The sequence below is a fragment of the Myxocyprinus asiaticus genome, chromosome 19 (genome assembly GCF_019703515.2).
Source record: "Myxocyprinus asiaticus isolate MX2 ecotype Aquarium Trade chromosome 19, UBuf_Myxa_2, whole genome shotgun sequence".
Taxonomy (NCBI): Eukaryota; Metazoa; Chordata; class Actinopteri; order Cypriniformes; family Catostomidae; genus Myxocyprinus; species Myxocyprinus asiaticus.
Window position 1 is genome coordinate 33,277,987 of NC_059362.1, and position 19,137 is coordinate 33,297,123.

Sequence of the window (19,137 nt, forward strand, 5' to 3'; positions counted from 1 at the left end):
GCATAGCGTATACGGCTGTCACGTGACAAAAGAATGAACGACTTGGACAAGAAGACTCAAGAGGTGAACTAAGAGGAGTGTGACGAGGAGGAGGGCGTGGCCGGGCCGTGATGGAGCACTGCCGCCGCTGAATCAGCTGATCAGCGGTAGAGCGAGATAAGGGGCGGACGGACACGCCGGTTTGAGAGAGAGAGAGACGCATGCAGCTGCGTTGCATGTCTGTCTGTTTATGTTTGTTTAAGTTCATTGTTTAAGTTCATTTATGCATTAAAAGTTTATGTTGATAGCCGGTTCCCGCCTATATATATTTCAAAGGATACAGCTCCTGCCGGAATGCTGTGGGAAGCGGGTAGATGTCTCGCTGAGGCGAACAACCCGATGCCGGCGGCAAGGCGGAGAAACACTTCGCCGGAACACTAGAGGGGGTGGGTGAATCTTTCGCTGCAGGCGCTGAGAGTCAGGTGAAGAACATCCTGATGCGTCTGCAGGGAAATCCCGTCCGCTGGAAGGTGTCCGTTGACGGCGAAGAGAGGGCTGTTCATACGAGATGATTGTCATAGTCAAGACGAAACGATATCGGTCTTGAAGAAAGAAAATTCTGAAGAAATGGTGATTAAGTGCCCGCTTATATATGGCACTATTGCCAATCATAAGATTGGCGTTATGATACAGGGGCTTCAACTAGGTCGTCGTCGAAGGAATTCCCCAAAAGCGTTTCACCGCATTGTTGAGTGAACTGAATCGATAGGGAACCAACGAATTTACAGTAGTTGGGGGATTTTTCTCAAGAAATGTGTGCAGCTTCACTGCTCAGGTCAAAGCAGGGACTCATGAACAATTATTACACAAAAAGTCATTGATCATAGAGAAAGCAACATACTGTATTAAGACACAAGGGAATGTAAACTTTTGAAGAGGATCATTTGTGTAACTTCAGTTACTATTTTGTCTTGTGGAATATGTATGTCAAAAATCTTTTTCAGGGCAATACTAAATACAAACAAAATGCAAATCTTTATGATCTATCTTTTTTCTTCTTCTTCTTCTTCTTTTTTTACGATAATGCCACCATTTATGTGGAAATGAAAGAGTAAAGCTTAACCAAGGGCCCGAATAAAGTGGGTTTTCATTCGCAAAACAGTAAATGGATCATCACTGACCACTAGTGGTTCATTATGGTAGTTCAACACCTAACATAATGAACTTGTACTGGATTTTTGGATGCCAAATGGATTCACCAATTAAACTACAGATGGCGCTATAACACTTCAGTGTTCCCAGAAGTTAATTCCTAACAACATTTGAAATAGTGTATATAAAAATTTTGGGTTAGAGTTAGTCTGGGTAATTATAAATAGCTTAGTTTAGGAATAGAAGTCAATGGGAAGTCATTTTCTTTTAGCTGGCTATGAAAAGGTTTGTTTGTGCAACCTGTGTGCGCTAAGAGTCTCTCCATCCTGCCCCCTCACTTCAGCTCAAATGTAACTTCACTCCTGCTTCTTCTCAGACCAGCTGAACACTGAGGACTAGGCACCTGCACTCATCTGGGACTGGGACTTCACTTCCTCTTGACTTTTGCAAAACCTCTTCTCAGATTTTTCACCTGGAAGGCAGTGCAATAGGATGTGTTTTTTTTTTTTTTTTTTTTTTTTTTTTAGTTTAGTTTAGTTTTTTTAGTTTTTAGTTTTTGAAGAGTAAAAGCTTAGTTTTAATCTACAAGTGTCATATGCTTGAAGGGATTGCATCAAACACCCTGCGTGATGACTGACATGGGAATGTGGTGCGTTTCATGGCTCATGGCATTTGCTCTGATTTCAGCAGCTCCAAAATCACACCAGCGAGTTCTGGAGATGACAAAGGAACAAACTGACACTCTACCATTGGAAATGGATAATCAAGAACATATATTAAGTCAGGTAAGATAATATTAACCACAGCCCGCATCTCAGTATACACAGAAAAATGTGTTAACCTGTAATTGTTACATCAAGAATATATTTCTACTGTATTTAACCCATTAAATTTACTTTCGATGATCTAACCTAAATTGTCAGGCAAATTCAGTCAAAAAAAAAAAAAAGTCAACATTTTTAGGCTGCTACACTAAACATTTATTTACAGTATACATAGTTATAGCTATGTGCAGTTTCTTTAAAACGTTGCTTCATAATCATATTAGATTTAACATACTGTAAAAGAGGTAACATGCAATTGTTATTCCGGGTTCAATATAGCATTTGTGGCATAATGTTGAATACCACAAAAAATAATTTCGACTCTCCATTTCTTAAAAAATAAATAAAATAAAATAAAAGTTAGTGAGGCACTTACAATGGAAGTGAATAGGGCCCACTTTTGGAGGGTTTAAAGGCGGAAATGTGAAGCTTATAATTTTATTTTAACACTTACATTAATTCTTCTGTTAAAACTCATGTATTATTTAAGTCGTAATTTTTACAGTCATATTATGGTTTTAGTGTTTGTTGACATTACTAGCCTACACACATTTTGTGGCTATAGCTACTTTTGAAATAGTATGGAAGACGGATCCCGCCACGCAATAAAATAAAATAAAATAAAAGAGCTAAATCTTACTTTTTATCGCAATTGCGAGATAAGTTGCAGTTAGACGATATCAACCCACAACTGCCAGATTTAAAGTCGCAATTGCGTGGAATAAACTCGCAAATGTAAGATATAAAGTCGCAATCCCTTGAAAAAAAAAAAAAAAAAAAAAACTCGGAATTGCGACTTTATTTCTCGTAATTTCGATTTTATAAGTGGCAAATGGGATAAATTACCCTCCGAAGGGCACTTTGAAGGGAGAACAGTCATGATAGTCATGCTGTAAAATCGCTTCAAACACAGTTTCCGGTCAAAATAAAAAAAAATGAGTTCCGAATTACCCTAATTGTTAAACCACACACCCGTTAGCCCTCCAAAGCTCTCACAGTGCATGGGAAAGTCTTCGAAGAGAATGGGGATTATCACTTCTGAATGGATAGCACCCAGCGTGTCAGAGCGGATATTCAGTTTCTCCTATCCGCGTTCTCTTGATACAAATATATCATTATCACAATTAAGTTAAATAGTATATAACCATACTATACGGGGATAAATAATTTGACTTAAAACAGTCAACATTTGTTGTAGCTACAGAATAAAACCTGCAAAAACTTGGATGCGCTTTCATTGCATGGCGTACGTAAGGGACCGTCTGAAAATTCCACCTACTGCACTAAAACATCGACGGTGTCCAAGCATTCAATCAACTGACTTATGCCTATAATATATGTTATATTTATACAGGGTTGGGGAGTAACGGGATACATGTAACAGGATTACGTATTTAAATTACAAAATATATGTAACTGTATTCCACTACAGTTACAATTAAATCATTGGTATTTAGAATACAGTTACATTCAAAAAGTACTTTGATTACTGAAGAGATTACTTTGCATTTTATTGGCATTTGTTTCATTTAATATTTAGTCCTTTCAAATGAAAAACATTTATACATATAAATGATGTGATCCAAAGTGCATTTGAACAACGGTGAAACATTTTCTTATGATGTGTTACATTCATACGAGCAGACAGAGAAGTAAGTTTGAAGTAAGTTTGGAGCAGAAGAAATAGAATAAACCTTGTGTAAATTGTCAGCTTTACACTAAGCTAAAATGCTATTTCTAGCCATTTTACATGCACATGTCATCAGGCACGATCAAATTTTTTTATCAAGAAAATTCACGTTGGATCATAATTTCTTTTTATCTAGTAACACCTTTGATATTAGGGCAAAAATCTTATTTTTGATAATAATTTTGTATTGTTTTCCTGTAAAAATATCTAAAAATCCTTAAAACAAGATCAGTTGGATGAATCTTGTTTTAGAAACAACACTGCATAAGATATTTAGTTTTTTCAGAGAATGTATTTTTAACATGTGTATTTTGTCTTACTGTACTGGCAGAATTTTTATAGTCAAAACAAGTGAAAAAAATCTACCAGTGCTGAAGAAGTAATCCAAAGTATTTAGAATACGTTACTGACCTTGAGTAATCTAACAGAATATGTTACAAATTACACTTTATATATTCTGTAATCTGTAGTGGAATACATTTAAAATGTAACCCTCCCAACCCTGTAAATATAAATATATATATATATATATATATATATATATATATATATATAGTTTACATTTTGCGGCTATTGCTACTTTTGAAATAGTATGGAAGATGGATCCCGCCACGCAATAAAAAAAATAAAAGAGCTAATTCTGACTTTTTATCTCACAATTTTGACTTGTTTTTATCGCAATTGCGAGATAAATTGCAGTTATGCGATATCAACCCACAATTGCGAGATTTAAAGTCGCAATTGTGTGGAATAAACTCGCAAATGTGAGATATAAAGTCGCAATTGCGTGATAACAACTCGGAATTGCTAAATTATATATAAAATTTAGATTCTGGAGGATGTAGTTGGCTGCCAGTGGATAAACTGGCTTACTACATGCCGTATTTTCCCAGTTTGTGCAATTAAATATGTTTAAATTATTTTAGGGAAAAAAATCACTAAAATTCTCTAATGTGTTATTTTCACATCCTAAAGGTTGTTTCCAGTGTGTTATATGACTAACTACAGGTATTATTGTTCCAATGTGTCTAATTATATGTATACAGTATACATATACAGTATTCACTAAAATAAATAAAATAAAATCATATTTTCACATTCCAAAGGCTGTAGTAGTTTCCTAGTGGATAGACTGACTCACTACAGGTAAGATTATTACAGTAAGTCCAATCAAATGAATACAGTTATTTTAGAAAAGAAATCACTAAAATTCACTAAAATGTTAATTTCAATTTCTGAATATTGCAGTAGCCTAGGCTCCCAGTGGGATCATTGACTTACTACAGGTCAAATATTGCCAGCATGTCCATATGGATATATACCAAAATATACAGTTTAAAATCATAATTTATAAGGATTCACTAAAATTGTGAATTTAGGTTGCGTTAAGGTTAGGTTTGAGTTAGGATCACACTGTTCTCTTTTTGCTATGTGAGACAAACACTGCAACCATAACAGTGTTGTACAAAATAAAACAAACACTAACAAATGGTAAAAATAAAATAAAAAACCCCACCAAACTCAACCCTAGCCCTCACTTAATTAATCCTAACGCAACACTAACCCCAACTGAAAAAGGATGTATAACGCACCTGGGCACTCGAAGCCTTTAGAATGTGCCAGTGTCATTTAGGGGAATTTTGGTTGTTTTGTTTTTAATAATTGAATACTGCATCTGTATAATAGCACATGCTGGCAAAATTTGACCTGTACTAAATCCTACTAGCTTTTGCTGGCTGAAAAATGCATTCGTCCTCTTCTCTTTGTAGCTGCTGGGTGATTATGACAAAGTGAAAGCGCTTTCGGAAGGCTCTGACTGTGGCTGTAAATGTGTTGTCAGACCTTTGAGCGCGAGCGCATGCAAGCGGATCCATGAGGGTCACGCGACGCCTCAGGATTTCTACACGGTGGAAACCATCACATCAGGACCTCACTGCAAATGTTCATGCATCGCTCCACCGTCAGCTGTAAACCCATGTGAGGCTGACTTTAGGTTGAAGCGGCTGCAACAGGCTGGGAAAGATAATATCAAGGTGACCTTGACAGATCTTAAAGGCCACAATTATAGAATACCAAACCAAATATGGCATGAAATGAATGCAAACCATTTCACTTCATTGTTACAGCTGTCCACGGTTCTGGAGTTGCTGGAGGGTGCCTTCTATGGCATGGACCTACTGAAATTGCATTCGGTCACCACAAAGCTTCTTAATCGCGTGGACAATATTGAAAAAGTAAGTGACAGTGCAATTTTCTTTGCCAGCGTTGAACTTAACCACACCGCATTTTCTTATGTTAAATGTCTAAACACAAATTTTGTGAATTTGTGGGTTAATTTTAAGATTTACGCAGTTCAATTTCAAAACAAAATTCCATCAAATTGAATTGAGTAATCTTTAATAAAATGAAATAAAAAAAAATGAATATTTAATTTTATTTTAATTCTCTTAAATGTTAAACACTTAAATTTAATGGATTTTATTAATGAAACTGAAATGCGTAGATCATAAAAATATGCTTATATATATATATATATACAGGTGCATCTCAATAAATTAGAATGTCGTGGAAAAGTTCATTTATTTCAGTAATTCAACTCAAATTGTGAAACTCGTGTATTAAATAAATTCAATGCACACAGACTGAAGTAGTTTAAATCTTTGGTTCTTTTAATTGTGATGATTTTGGCTCACATTTAACAAAAACCCACCAATTCACTATCTCAAAAAATTAGAATATGGTGACATGCCAATCAGCTAATCAACTCAAAACACCTGCAAAGGTTTCCTGAGCCTTCAAAATGGTCTCTCAGTTTGGTTCACTAGGCTACACAATCATGGGGAAGACTGCTGATCTGACAGTTCTCCAGAAGACAATCATTGACACCCTTCACAAGGAGGGTAAGCCACAAACATTCATTGCCAAAGAAGCTGGCTGTTCACAGAGTGCTGTATCCAAGCATGTTAACAGAAAGTTGAGTGGAAGGAAAATTTTGGAAGAAAAAGATGCACAACCAACCGAGAGAACCGCAGCCTTATGAGGATTGTCAAGCAAAATCGATTCAAGAATTTGGGTGAACTTCACAAGGAATGGACTGAGGCTGGGGTCAAGGCATCAAGAGCCACCACACACAGACGTGTCAAGGAATTTGGCTACAGTTGTCGTATTCCTCTTGTTAAGCCACTCCTGAACCACAGACAATGTCAGAGGCGTCTTACCTGGGCTAAGGAGAAGAAGAACTGGACTGTTGCCCAGTGTTCCAAAGTCCTCTTTTCAGATGAGAGCAAGTTTCGTATTTCATTTGGAAACCAAGGTCCTAGAGTCTGGAGGAAGGGTGGAGAAGCTCATAGCCCAAGTTGCTTGAAGTCCACTGTTAAGTTTCCACAGTCTGTGATGATTTGGTGTGCAATGTTATCTGCTGGTGTTGGTCCATTGTGTTTTTTGAAAACCAAAGTCACTGCACCCATTTACCAAGAAATTTTGGAGCACTTCATGCTTCCTTCTGCTGACCAGCTTTTTAAAGATGCTGATTTCATTTTCCAGCAGGATTTGGCACCTGCCCACACTGCCAAAAGCACCAAAAGTTGGTTAAATGACTATGGTGTTGGTGTGCTTGACTGGCCAGCAAACTCACCAGACCTGACCTGGTATTGTCAAGAGGAAAATGAGAAACGAGAGACCAAAAAATGCAGATGAGCTGAAGGCCACTGTCAAAGAAACCTGGGCTTCCATACCACCTCAGCAGTGCCACAAACTGATCACCTCCATGCCACGCCGAATTGAGGCAGTAATTAAAGCAAAAGGAGCCCCTACCAAGTATTGAGTACATATACAGTAAATGAACATACTTTCCAGAAGGCCAACAATTCACTAAAAATGTTTTTTTTATTGGTCTTATGATGTATTCTAATTTTTTGAGATAGTGAATTGGTGGGTTTTTGTTAAATGTGAGCCAAAATCATCACAATTAAAAGAACCAAAGACTTAAACTACTTCAGTCTGTGTGCATTGAATTTATTTAATACACGAGTTTCACAATTTGAGTTGAATTACTGAAATAAATGAACTTTTCCACGACATTCTAATTTATTGAGATGCACCTGTGTATATATATATATATATAATTTTATTTTATTTGATTTTATTTGATTTTTTTTTACATAGTGACCAGTGCAAGCTTTCCATTAATTCTTTATATGCTGTAGACCAGACTGTGGTCCTTAAAGAGAACAAATTTTCACAAATGAAAACTCTGTCATCATTTACTCACCCTCATTTTATTCCAGACCTGTTTGACTTTCTTTATTACATGGAACCAATATTGAGATGTCAGGCAGAATGTAAGCCTCAGTCACCATTCAATTTCATTGCATGTTTTGCTCCATACAATGTAAGTGAATGGTGATTGAGGATAACATTCTGCCAAACATCTGTTTTAAAGAAAGAAAGAACCCTGCCAAACAATTTTTCAAGACGTTTTCCCCACAAATGAGAATCTATAATTTGTCACAATCCTCTTAACCAGTGTTTCATTGCATTGATGTACTATTGTGACTGTCACCTCACAGATAGTCTCCAAAAACCAGACTGAGGAGAGGTTAAAAACAAGAAGCACCTCTCCAAATCCACAGCTGCCCACATCCTCACCTACAACTCCACCACCACGACTGCAGGAGAAGAAAAACAGCCAGAGGGATCAGAAGGATGAGGCAGCTGCTTTTCAACACATAGAGGTGGGAGGGTACTCCCCATTGCTATTTAAAACAAATTAGGCTAGTCCTTACATTATGTAATAAGCATGTGCAATACGTAGTAATGGAACAATCCAAACATTATGTTAAGCCATGAACTGAATTGGCCCACCTGCTGCTGACTTTTATTTATTTACATGCCAAGCTTGAAAGGATCTGTCTTTGAGTCAAAAGTGACATCATATTAAGCCAGAGTGTTTTGAAACTTCCTAATTTATCCGACTATCAACTTACATAAAAGGTGCTTGGGCAAGCTGAACAATTTGCCTGCAAAGAAGGCATTAATACTCTGCAAAAAGTGTTAACATGCAATTGTAAACTTCTATTTAGTTTTTTTCTTCTGTTTAATATATCTGACTATTATATTATATAACTTCTTTTTCAGTGGGTTCCATTTCTGCTTGATATAGCCCTTAAAGAAATATTCTGGGTTCATTACAAGTTAAGCTCAATCAACAGCATTTGTGGCGTAATGTTGATTACCACATAAATTATTTAGACTCCTCCCTCCTTTTCTTAAAAAAAAAAAAGCAAAAATCGAGGTTACAGTGAGACACTTACAATGGAAGTGAATGGGGCCCATTTTAAAAAGTTTTAAAAGCAGAAATGTATAGCTTATAATTTTATAAAAGTACTTACATTAATTCTTCTGTAAAAACTCAGTAAAAAAAAAAAAAGCTGTAAAATTGTTTAAAATGTTTTTACAGTCATTTTAAGCTGCCTTTTCACTGCATATGACGAATGACAGATGATAGACAAGAAGTCATTCATTTCCAAAGGAGAGTCGCACAGGGGCTGCGTGAGGTTCCGACCGTCTCCGGATGTGACATTTTCGGATCTGATTTGAGCTTCGGCTGCATTGAAATATTTCAAATCGTGCAACTAGACCGTATGCAACCGCCTGACCGGAAGTGATGTATTCCTGAAAACTATCAGCGCGAATTGAGAAATATCAGCTGAGTTTATCCTAAACTTTATTCTAAGCGTCTGCTACTTCACAAAAAGCTTTTTAATTACAGTAAATGTGTGATAAAATGTGTACATGTGTCATTTATTTCTGCACAAGTAAAACCTACATATTTAAAATCACATCTATGAAGGGTTGTTGTTGCTGTCAATTATCATAATATTAACTATAAAAACAGTACTAATGAAAATTAATAATAAATACTGAGTGAATATTAATCCTGAATTTTATTGAATTCATTCATCTGCTCAACAAAATCACACACAGTAATGTAATTCTGAGGTAAACCTTTGTTATCTTCTCCCTCAATGAATAAAATCCATTGCGAACAAAATGACAATTCATCACGACTGCCACTAGGGAGAGAAATACGACAGTCATATGCGAATGTCGGAGACACTGAAGAAGGTGTCTTTAGGGTTCGTTGACATTACATTGTCATGGCAACGAAGTTGTGAAATTGGATATAACTTCACACAGAAAAGGTTAGTAAGCGATTTTATCACACTAAAATCGTGTTAACATGCACATTGTGTAGATATTGTGGCTGTATTTTGAAACAGTGAGTATTTTAATATTTACGGATTGGCCCCATCTACTGTAACTTCCATTGTAAGTGCTTCACTGTAACCCAGATTTTTTCTTTCTCTCTCTCTTTTTTTTTTTTTTTTTTTTTTTTTTTAAAGAAAAGGATATTAGTTTTTTTTTTTTTTTTTTTTGGATTTTTCCCCTTTTTTTCTCCCAATTTGGAATGGCCAATTCCCACTGTGCTTTTAAATCCTCGTGGTCACGTAGTGATTCGCCTCAGTCCGGGTGGCGGGGGACGAATCCCAGTTGCCTTTGCCTCTGAGATCGCAACCCGCGCATCTTATGCATCTTATGTGTGGAGGCATCACGAGGAGGTTACTCCATGTGACTCTACCCTCCCTAGCAACCGGGCCAATTTGGTTGCTTAGGAGACTTGGCTGGAGTCACTCAGCATGCCCTGGGATTTGAACTAGCGAACTCCAGTGTGAGCTACCCAGGCCCCAAGTCAAAATTAGTTTTTGTTGTAACATTATGCTGTCGTTTTTTATTTTTATTTTCTTTATTTATTTTTTATTTTCTTTATAACCTGTTCATTTAGATGTTACAACATGACGCACATTTTTATGTTAGCTGACAAAACATTTTATTTTAGTGTAGAGCTAAATTATTTGGTGTATTAAATATTAAAGCATCATAGCTCATTGCGTGCAATCTAACTGTCAATGTATGTTCTGATGTGCTTAAAAGAGTAAGTATGAGGAAAGACTTCTTGGAGATCTTCTGAAGAGGAGTGAATCAGACCTAGACAAGGCTGTTGCAACCTTGCAAGAACAAGAGCATCATGGGAGGGAGAAGCATCCAAAAATAATTGTTAGGGGGATGACATTTTATAAATCTGACCAAGTGGAAGAGGCAGACACAGAGGAGAACTGTAAGTATTACTGCATTGTTTCAGTATCAAATGATTCTACTAGAGTAACTCATTTTTAATTCAATGCTTTGCCTATCTTAGTCACCAATCCTAGATGTTTTGTTCCCTATAACAGTAGATGAGAATCTCAGTGGTGATAGCCCAGTTGACCTATTTGCTGATGAGCAACTCCTTCATCACAAAGCTCACCACTTCAAGCCTGTCATAAGAGCATGGTCTGTTCCACCTAAACCCAAGACTGAAATTTCAAAAGGGGGAACTGCACGAAATAGCTTTCAGTCTCCATTCACTGGACTATCAGACTCTGCCCTGTCAATTAAGAGACCTTCTGACACAATATCCGTTCTGGCTCGAACCACTCTTTCCACCACAGGAGATGATAAAACCACACCAACACCTGGTGCGGTGGATAATTTGATGGTTATGAAGTCTGAGGAACAGACCAAACCTCAGACCATCATCAAAAATATGGAGGAAACAAGCACCGAGGAGCCCTCAACTCCATCTGTAAGACAGGCTCAAAACATTTTGGTCAGGTCATCCAATCTGAGCCACATAAGGACACATGAGTCAGTCACAGCAGCTGTTGCAAAAGTAATGACTACTGTGCCAACCATGACAGATATTATTACCAAGGGGACAACTAAAGGTGCAATTGTGACCAAACAAATCTTGAAAAAAGACGCCCCAAAAACCGTTAAACCTTTGTTTTCAATTGAGAGTATAACTCAAGAGCCAACTACTCATAAGCTACCTGCCACCATTACAGAATCTATTTCCAACACATTAACAGCAACAGAAATCACTTTGGGATTACCTGCTGACAGAAGAGAAGCTACCACCTTGGTTTCAACACCACATATTAGTGAAAGTAAGATAGACTCCACTTACTTACTCAAAATGAATCCTGAACAGACTTTTACCTCCATGGCGTCTTTGTTGACAACTTCTTCGCCTACAACAACTACTACAACAACAACAACAACCACAAGCAGACCTGGAAAACGCAAGTATAGTATAAGTTGGGATGAAGAGGAAGTCGTAGATGTAGAGGAGAAGATGGACAGAGGAACAGCTGTGAAAACTGTGGTGAAAGAGAACTTTAAGGAGCAACCTCAAAAGAAGCCAGGTTTGGTTTACTGGTTTCTCTGATGTTCTTTTATGACAGATTGAGATGGTTGCTAATAGAGGTTTAGTGGTGCATTTAAGTCACGTCGGAATAATCGTAATTACAAGATTCCGACTTGTCAAAAGCGCTCATCTCTTTGTAGAACTCGTAATAATATGTTGTGAACGCTGAATTCTATGAAAGCTCAGACTTGACAGTCATGATGCCATGTCAGAAGAACCAATATTGTTGTGGCCTCAAAAGTAAAAGTTTAAGAAAACATATTTTGGTTTGATATGCCATTTTATTATGCCATTGTTACATGGAGCACTTTCTTTGTTCTTAAACATTTTGCAAGAACATATGCAGTTTTGGCATTATGAGTTTTGCCATAGAAACAAATAAGTTCCAATGTCCTAGAATGTGAACACCTTCTGGTCGAATCTCTGAGTTTCTTTCTCGTAATTACCGCAATTCCTACACAACGTGAATGCAGCGTTAGATATAATGTAAATTTGTGCTCGCTATAGACCGATATATCGGCCAGACTGATTAATTGACAACGTCATTTTAAATTCACCTGTTTTATGTTCACTGATGAGCCAAAACATTATGACCACCTGCTTAATATGCAGTTGGTCCTCCTCGTGCCGCCAAACAGTGCCGACCCACCAAGGCATGGACTCTACAAGACCCCTGAAGGTGTACTGTGGTATCTGGCACCAAGACATTAGCAGCAGATCCTTCATGGCCTGTAAGTTGCGAGGTGGAGCCGCCATGGATCAGACTTGTTGGTCCAGCACATCCCACAGATGCCCGAACAATGTGCGCAGTGTGGCAGGGCACATTATCCTGCTGAAAGAGGCCACTGCCATCAGGGAATACCATTGCCATGAAGGGGTGTACCTGGTCTGCAACAATGTTTAGGTAGGTGGCATGTGTCAAACTGACGTCCACATGAATGTCCGGACCCAGGGTTTCCCAGTAGAACATTGCCCAGAGCATCACACTCCCTCCACCGGCTTGTCTTCTTTCCACAGTGCATCCCGGTGCCATCACTTCCACAGATAAACGGCGCACACGTACACGGCCATCCACGTGATGTAAAAGAAAATGGGACTCATCAGACCAGGCAACCTTCTTCCACTGCTCCAAGGTTCAGTTCCAATAGACGCATGCCCAATGTAGATGCTTTTGACGGTGGACAAGGGTCATCATGTTCACTATGACCGGTCTGTGGCTACGCAGCCCCATAAGCAGCAGGGTGCGATTCAAAATCAAATCAAATCAAATCAAAAATCAAATCACTTTATTGTCACACAGCCAAATACACAAGTGCAATGGTGTGTGAAATTCTTGGGTGCAGTTCCGATCAACATAGCAGTCGTGACAGTGATGAGACATATACCAAATTACAGTAACATCAAATTAACACAGCACAATTTAAACATCTGATATACACATAATTACACTCAACAATATACAAATAAAAACATACACTGTACAGTATACAATATGCACTATATAGATACACATTATTCAATAAAAATAAAAAATAAAAAATATATTAAAAAAAGTATATATATATATATATAGAATGTACAGTATTGCACTGTATTGACATTCAGGCTGTCGGTTGATAGTCAGTTGTTAAGAGAGAATATAATATAATAATAATATAATTTATGACAGTCTGGTGTGAGATATAAAAGTAAGAGTAATAAAGTGCAGTGCTGATGTATTTTAATCATGGGAGATCAAGAGTTCAAAATTCTGATTGCTTGGGGGAAGAAGCTGTCATGGAGTCGGCTGGTGCGGGTCCTGATGCTGCGATACCGCCTACCTGATGGTAGCAGCGAGAACAGCCCATGGCTCGGGTGGCTGGAGTCTCTGATGATCCTCCGAGCTTTTTTCACACACCGCCTTGTATATATTTCCTGGAGGGAGGGAAGCTCACCTCCGATGATGTGTCTGGCAGTTCGCACCACCCTTTGCAGTGCTTTGCGGTTGTGGGCGGTGCTATTGCCGTACCAGGCGGAGATGCAGCCAGTCAGGATGCTCTCTACAGTGCAGGTGTAGAACCGTGTGAGGATGTGGCAGTTCATTCCAAACTTCCTCAGCCGTCTCAGGAAGAAGAGGTGCTGATGAGCCTTCTTCACAACGACTTCAGTGTGGATGGACCATGTGAGTTCTTCAGTGGACACCCGGGAACTTGAAACTGCTGACTCTCTCCTCTGGTGCTCCATTGATGGTGATGGGACTGTGTTCTCTGTCTTTTCTTCTGAAGTCCACCACAAGCTCCTTTGTCTTACTGACGTTGAGGGAGAGGTTGTGCTCCTGACACCAGTGTGTCAGAGTGTGCACCTCCTCTCTGTAGGCTGTTTCATCATTGTCAGTGATCAGACCTACCACCGTCATGTCATCAGCAAACTTAATGATGGCATTGGAGCTATGTGTTGCCACACAGTCATGTGTGTACAGGGAATACAGGAGTGGGCTGAGAACACAGCCCTGTGGGGCTCCAGTGTTGAGGGTCAGTGAGGAGGAGATGTTGCTGCCTATTCTAACCACATGTCGTCTGCTTGACAGGAAGTCCAGGATCCAGCTGCACAGCGAGCTGTTTAAGCCCAGAGCCCGGAGTTTCTCATCTAGCTCGGAGGGCACTATGGTGTTGAATGCTGAGCTGTAGTCTACAAACAGCATTCTCACATAAGTGTTCTTTTTTTCCAGGTGGGAGAGAGCAGTGTGTATTATAGATGCAATGGCATCATCAGTGGAGCGGTTGTTGCGGTAAGCAAACTGCAGCAGGTCAAGAGAGAGAGGCAATACAGAGCAGATGTAATCTCTGATTAGTCTCTCAAAGCATTTGCTGATGATGGGGGTCAGAGCAACAGGACGCCAGTCATTTAAGCAAGTTATTTTTGATTGTTTTGGAACAGGCACAATGGTGGATGTTTTAAAGCATGTGGGGACTACAGACAAAGAGAGGGAAAGGTTGAAAATGTCCGTAAAAACACCAGCCAGCTGGTTCGCGCACGCTCTGATGACGCGGCCTGGAATGCCGTCTGGGCCCGCGGCTTTGCGGATATTCACCCGTCGGAAGGATCGGGTTACATCCGCTACAGAGACGGAGAGTGAACTAACCTCTGTAGCTTCAGCCGCGAGAGCTCTCTCTGCGAGGGCGGTGTTATTTCCCTCGAAACGAGCATAAAAAGTATTTAGCTCATCCAGGAGAGAGGCAGCGGTGTTCATGGCGGAGTTTTTATTCCCTTTAAAGTCCGTGATGATGTTAATTCCCTGCCACATGCTTCTAGAGTTTGTGGTGTTAAACTGTCCTTCAATCTTGCTCCTGTACTGGCGTTTTGCGGTTCTGATAACTGGCTTGTTTATGCTCCTCCGCGTTCCCGGAATTAAAAGCGGAGGTCCACACATTAAGTGCCGCGCGAACATCGCTATTAATCCAAGGTTTCTGATTCGGATAGATCCGTATTGTTCTGGTCGGAACCACGTCCTCTACGCACGTTCTGATGAAACACATTACGCTATCAGCGTAAAGCTCAATGTCGTCATCAGAGGCGGACTGGAACATCTCCCAGTCCGCGTGATCAAAACAGTCTTGTAGCGTAGAGTCTGATTGGTCTGAGAGTGGGTGCTTCCTGTTTCAGTTTCTGCCTGTAAGCGGGCAGAAGCAGAATGGAAGAGTGGTCCGATTTGCCAAATGGTGGGTGGGGGAGGGATTTGTAGCCATCCCGGAAGGGAGAGTAGCAATGGTCCAAAACCCAGTCCCCTCGTGTGTTGAAACTAATGTGCTGGTGGTATTTTGGTGCGACTGATTTTAAACTGGCTTTATTAAAGTCCCCGGTCACAATGAACGCGGCCTCAGGGTGCGCGGTTTCCTGCTCACTTATACTCCCATACAGTTCCTTGAGTGCCCGGTCTGTGTCGGCTTGTGGTGGGATGTACACAGCAGTGATAATGACCGCTGTGAATTCCCTCGATAGCCAGAATGGTCGACACAGAAGCATGAGAAATTCCAGATCAGGAGAGCAGAAAGACTTGATAGAATGTACGTTCCTCTGATCACACCAGGATTCATTGATCATAAAACATACACCACCTGCTCTACTTTTACCTGAGAGGTCTTTCGCTCTGTCCGCTCGGTGCACGGAGAACCCCGCGGGTTCAATGGCTGAGTCTGGAATCTCCACAGACATCCAAGTTTCCGTAAGGCAGATAATGCAGCAGTCCCTTGTATCTCGTTGGAAAGAGATCCGCGCTTTCAGCTCGCAGAGCTTGTTATCCAGAGACTGAACATTTGCCAGTAGAATAGTGGGTAGCGGGGGTCGATTTGCGCGGCGTCTTTGATGAGAACGCCGGCTCTGTTTCCCCTTTTCCTTTTGCGTTTCCGCGGCCATGCTGCCCAGACAAAGGGCTCCACTGGCATGTTTGTAAACAGCGGGTCGGCATTGAGGAATGTGAAGTCCAGTTTACGGTGTGAAATTGCTGAACCAATGTCCAAAAGTGTTTGTCTGTCGTAGACAATAAGGCAGACAACATCCGAGACTAAAAACATAAGAATTGTGAACAAAACAAACAAAACACTACTATGTTGTGTCGGAGCTCGCAACGCAGCAGCCATACTCGGTGCCATCTTGAGTCCAGATTCACTGTGTGTTGTGACACATTCCTCCTGTAACCATCATTAAAATTGTCTGTGACTTGTGTCAGAGTAGACCTTCTGTTGGTTTGGACCAGATGAGATAACTTTTGTTGCCGCATCGATAAGCCTCGATAAGCCTTGGCTGAAAAACACCCTGTCACTGGTTTGTGGTTTGTCCCTCGTCGAATTACTGTCAGTAGGTACTCACCACTGCTGGAGCACCCCACAAGCCTTGCCGTTTCAGAGATGCTCTGACCAGTAGTCTGGCCATAACAATTTGGCCCTTGTCAAAGTCACTCAGGTCTTTACTCCTGCCCATTTCTCCTGCATTCAACATGTTGACCATGAGAACTGATTGTTCGCTTACCATCTAGTCTATCCAGACCTTGTCATGTGGCCTTGTTTGGAGATGATCAACGTTATTCGATTCACCTGTGAGTGATCAGAATGATTTGGCTCATTGGCATACATTTTATGTTTTCATTATTATGTATTTTATGTATCACATTATATCAGCTTTTGGCCATCCTACTCTGTAGATATCGGCATCAGCCATTAAAAAACCCATATAAGTTTGCATGCCAGGTTTCTAATATGGTGCTCATCAACCAAACAATTCAGTCTTTAATGTCAAATTGTCATTTGAAATTGAATTCAGAATTTGGTCTGTGCTTGGAAATGCAGATTGTTTGGCAAATGAAAGGTAAAACACTGCTGTAATTGTGAACTGGTCTGTTTTTGTTTACAGGAATGTGTAAGGACACCTTGGCCACAATCGCAGAGCCTGTCACACATAATACATATGGTCGTAATGAAGGTGCTTGGATGAAAGATCCACTGGCTCAAGATGACAAGATATATGTCACAAACTATTACTATGGCAACAACCTACTTGAGTTCCGCAACATGGATATCTTCAAACAAGGTATTGTTGTTTAGTTCTTTTCAAAACCTTACTGTAATCCAGATTGACAAATTCAAATTGTAAATAAGCAACTTTGAGTACTTGTTTCATTTTCATACTTTCCTTTAAGGTCGTTTTACTAATTCATACAAGCTGCCTTATAACTGGATTGGCACTGGCCAAGTGGTCTACAATGGTGCTTTCTATTACAACCGTGCATTCTCTCGAGACATTATCAAGTATGACCTCCGGTTGCGTTATGTGGCTGCTTGGACCATGCTGCACGACGCGGTCTTTGAGAACGATGATGTGTCTGCATGGAGATGGAGAGGAAACTCAGATATGGATCTGGCCATAGATGAGAGTGGACTTTGGGTGATCTACCCTGCTCTGGATGACGAGGGCTTCTTGCAGGAAGTGATTGTCTTGAGTCGACTGAACCCCAACGATCTGAGCATGAAGCGTGAAACCACTTGGAGGACTGGGCTCCGGCGCAATCGCTATGGCAACTGCTTCATCGTATGTGGCGTTCTTTATGCAACAGAGAGCTATAATCAACACGAAACCGATTTGTCTTATGCCTTTGATACCCACACCAACACTCAGATGATCCCTCGCTTGCCTTTTAGCAACAACTATACTTACATCACTCAGATCGATTACAACCCCAAAGAGAGGGTGTTGTATGCCTGGGATAACGGACATCAGGTCACTTACAATGTTCAATTTGCATATGTAGACCCACTGTAGACCAAGATGACAAAGTGTGTGTACTTCTTTTGCACAAAAAAAGATGTTGTCAGGAGAAACTTTAAATGTGTTAAAGTGGATTGTAGATCAGTTCACTCAGCTATTCTTATCAATTTGATGTAGTTTAATGTTTATTTTAATATGCTGTTGGTGCTGTTTTCAAAGTGCAAAAATGACCTCAAAATCCTTCTGCACCCATATTTTTAATTATGTCAAAAACTAAATATCAAATTTAATTTGTGGAATTTTTCAATTAATATCTCCCAAACGTCACAGCTTTGCATTGAGTACAATTTCTTTAGATTTAGTTGATGCTTGCTTTTGCACTATGAAAACAGACCTCTTTATTTTTTTGATCTGTACCTCTTGTAAGGCTGGCAGATTTATGAAAACGTGTTGAGGTGTTGTATTCTTAAATTTAGTAGAATACATTGTATATACTGTAAGATAAAAGATAAAACATGGGATTAATTGATGAATGTAAAATAAATACAATTTGTATTTTCATAAACATCTAATTTTTTTTTTTTACACACTTTCACTTGCAAATACAGTTTGCAACTTTGTATCATTTAAGTATAAACAACAGTAGAAATGCTGGGCACATTTTCATTGTATCAGTACTTTTGATACATTTTATAAAGAGTCTTTACTGTTTGTAATCTTGTCATGTTTTAATGCATATTTTGTATTTTTGCAATTTCATTTGCAACTTTTGTAGCACTTACCAAACAAACGTAAATCTCTGTTCGACTAAGAAAATGACTGCAATTAAATATGAGATGAAAAACAACATTTATGGTGTTGGTTTTCCTTTAAAGAGTATTTTGTCAGCACAGACCTTGTCATTGGACACACTCAGAAAAGAGCAAAGTGTTGCACTGTAAACCCCT

At 39.5% G+C, this 19,137-nt stretch overlaps 1 protein-coding gene across 1 annotated transcript; it reads left to right on the forward strand.

Moving 5' to 3' along the window:
• Positions 1–1,499: 1,499 nt before the first annotated feature.
• On the forward strand, positions 1,500–19,037 carry olfml2ba (olfactomedin-like 2Ba). The gene is made up of 8 exons (XM_051645567.1): positions 1,500–1,916; positions 5,415–5,678; positions 5,772–5,879; positions 8,214–8,378; positions 10,639–10,822; positions 10,938–11,951; positions 17,339–17,515; positions 17,625–19,037. Exons 1-8 carry the CDS (start codon positions 1,761–1,763, stop codon positions 18,242–18,244), a joined length of 2,688 nt encoding a protein of 895 aa, XP_051501527.1. The 5' UTR covers positions 1,500–1,760; the 3' UTR covers positions 18,245–19,037.
• The last annotated feature ends 100 nt before the right edge of the window (positions 19,038–19,137 follow it).

Coding starts and splice junctions, on each gene's coding strand:
- olfml2ba (XM_051645567.1), top strand. CDS start 1,761: ATGACTGACATGGGAATGTGGTGCGTTTCATGGCTCATGGCATTTGCT. Junction 5,679..5,771: donor CTGGGAAAGATAATATCAAG/GTGACCTTGACA, acceptor TCATTGTTACAG/CTGTCCACGGTTCTGGAGTT. Junction 5,880..8,213: donor GCGTGGACAATATTGAAAAA/GTAAGTGACAGT, acceptor GTCACCTCACAG/ATAGTCTCCAAAAACCAGAC.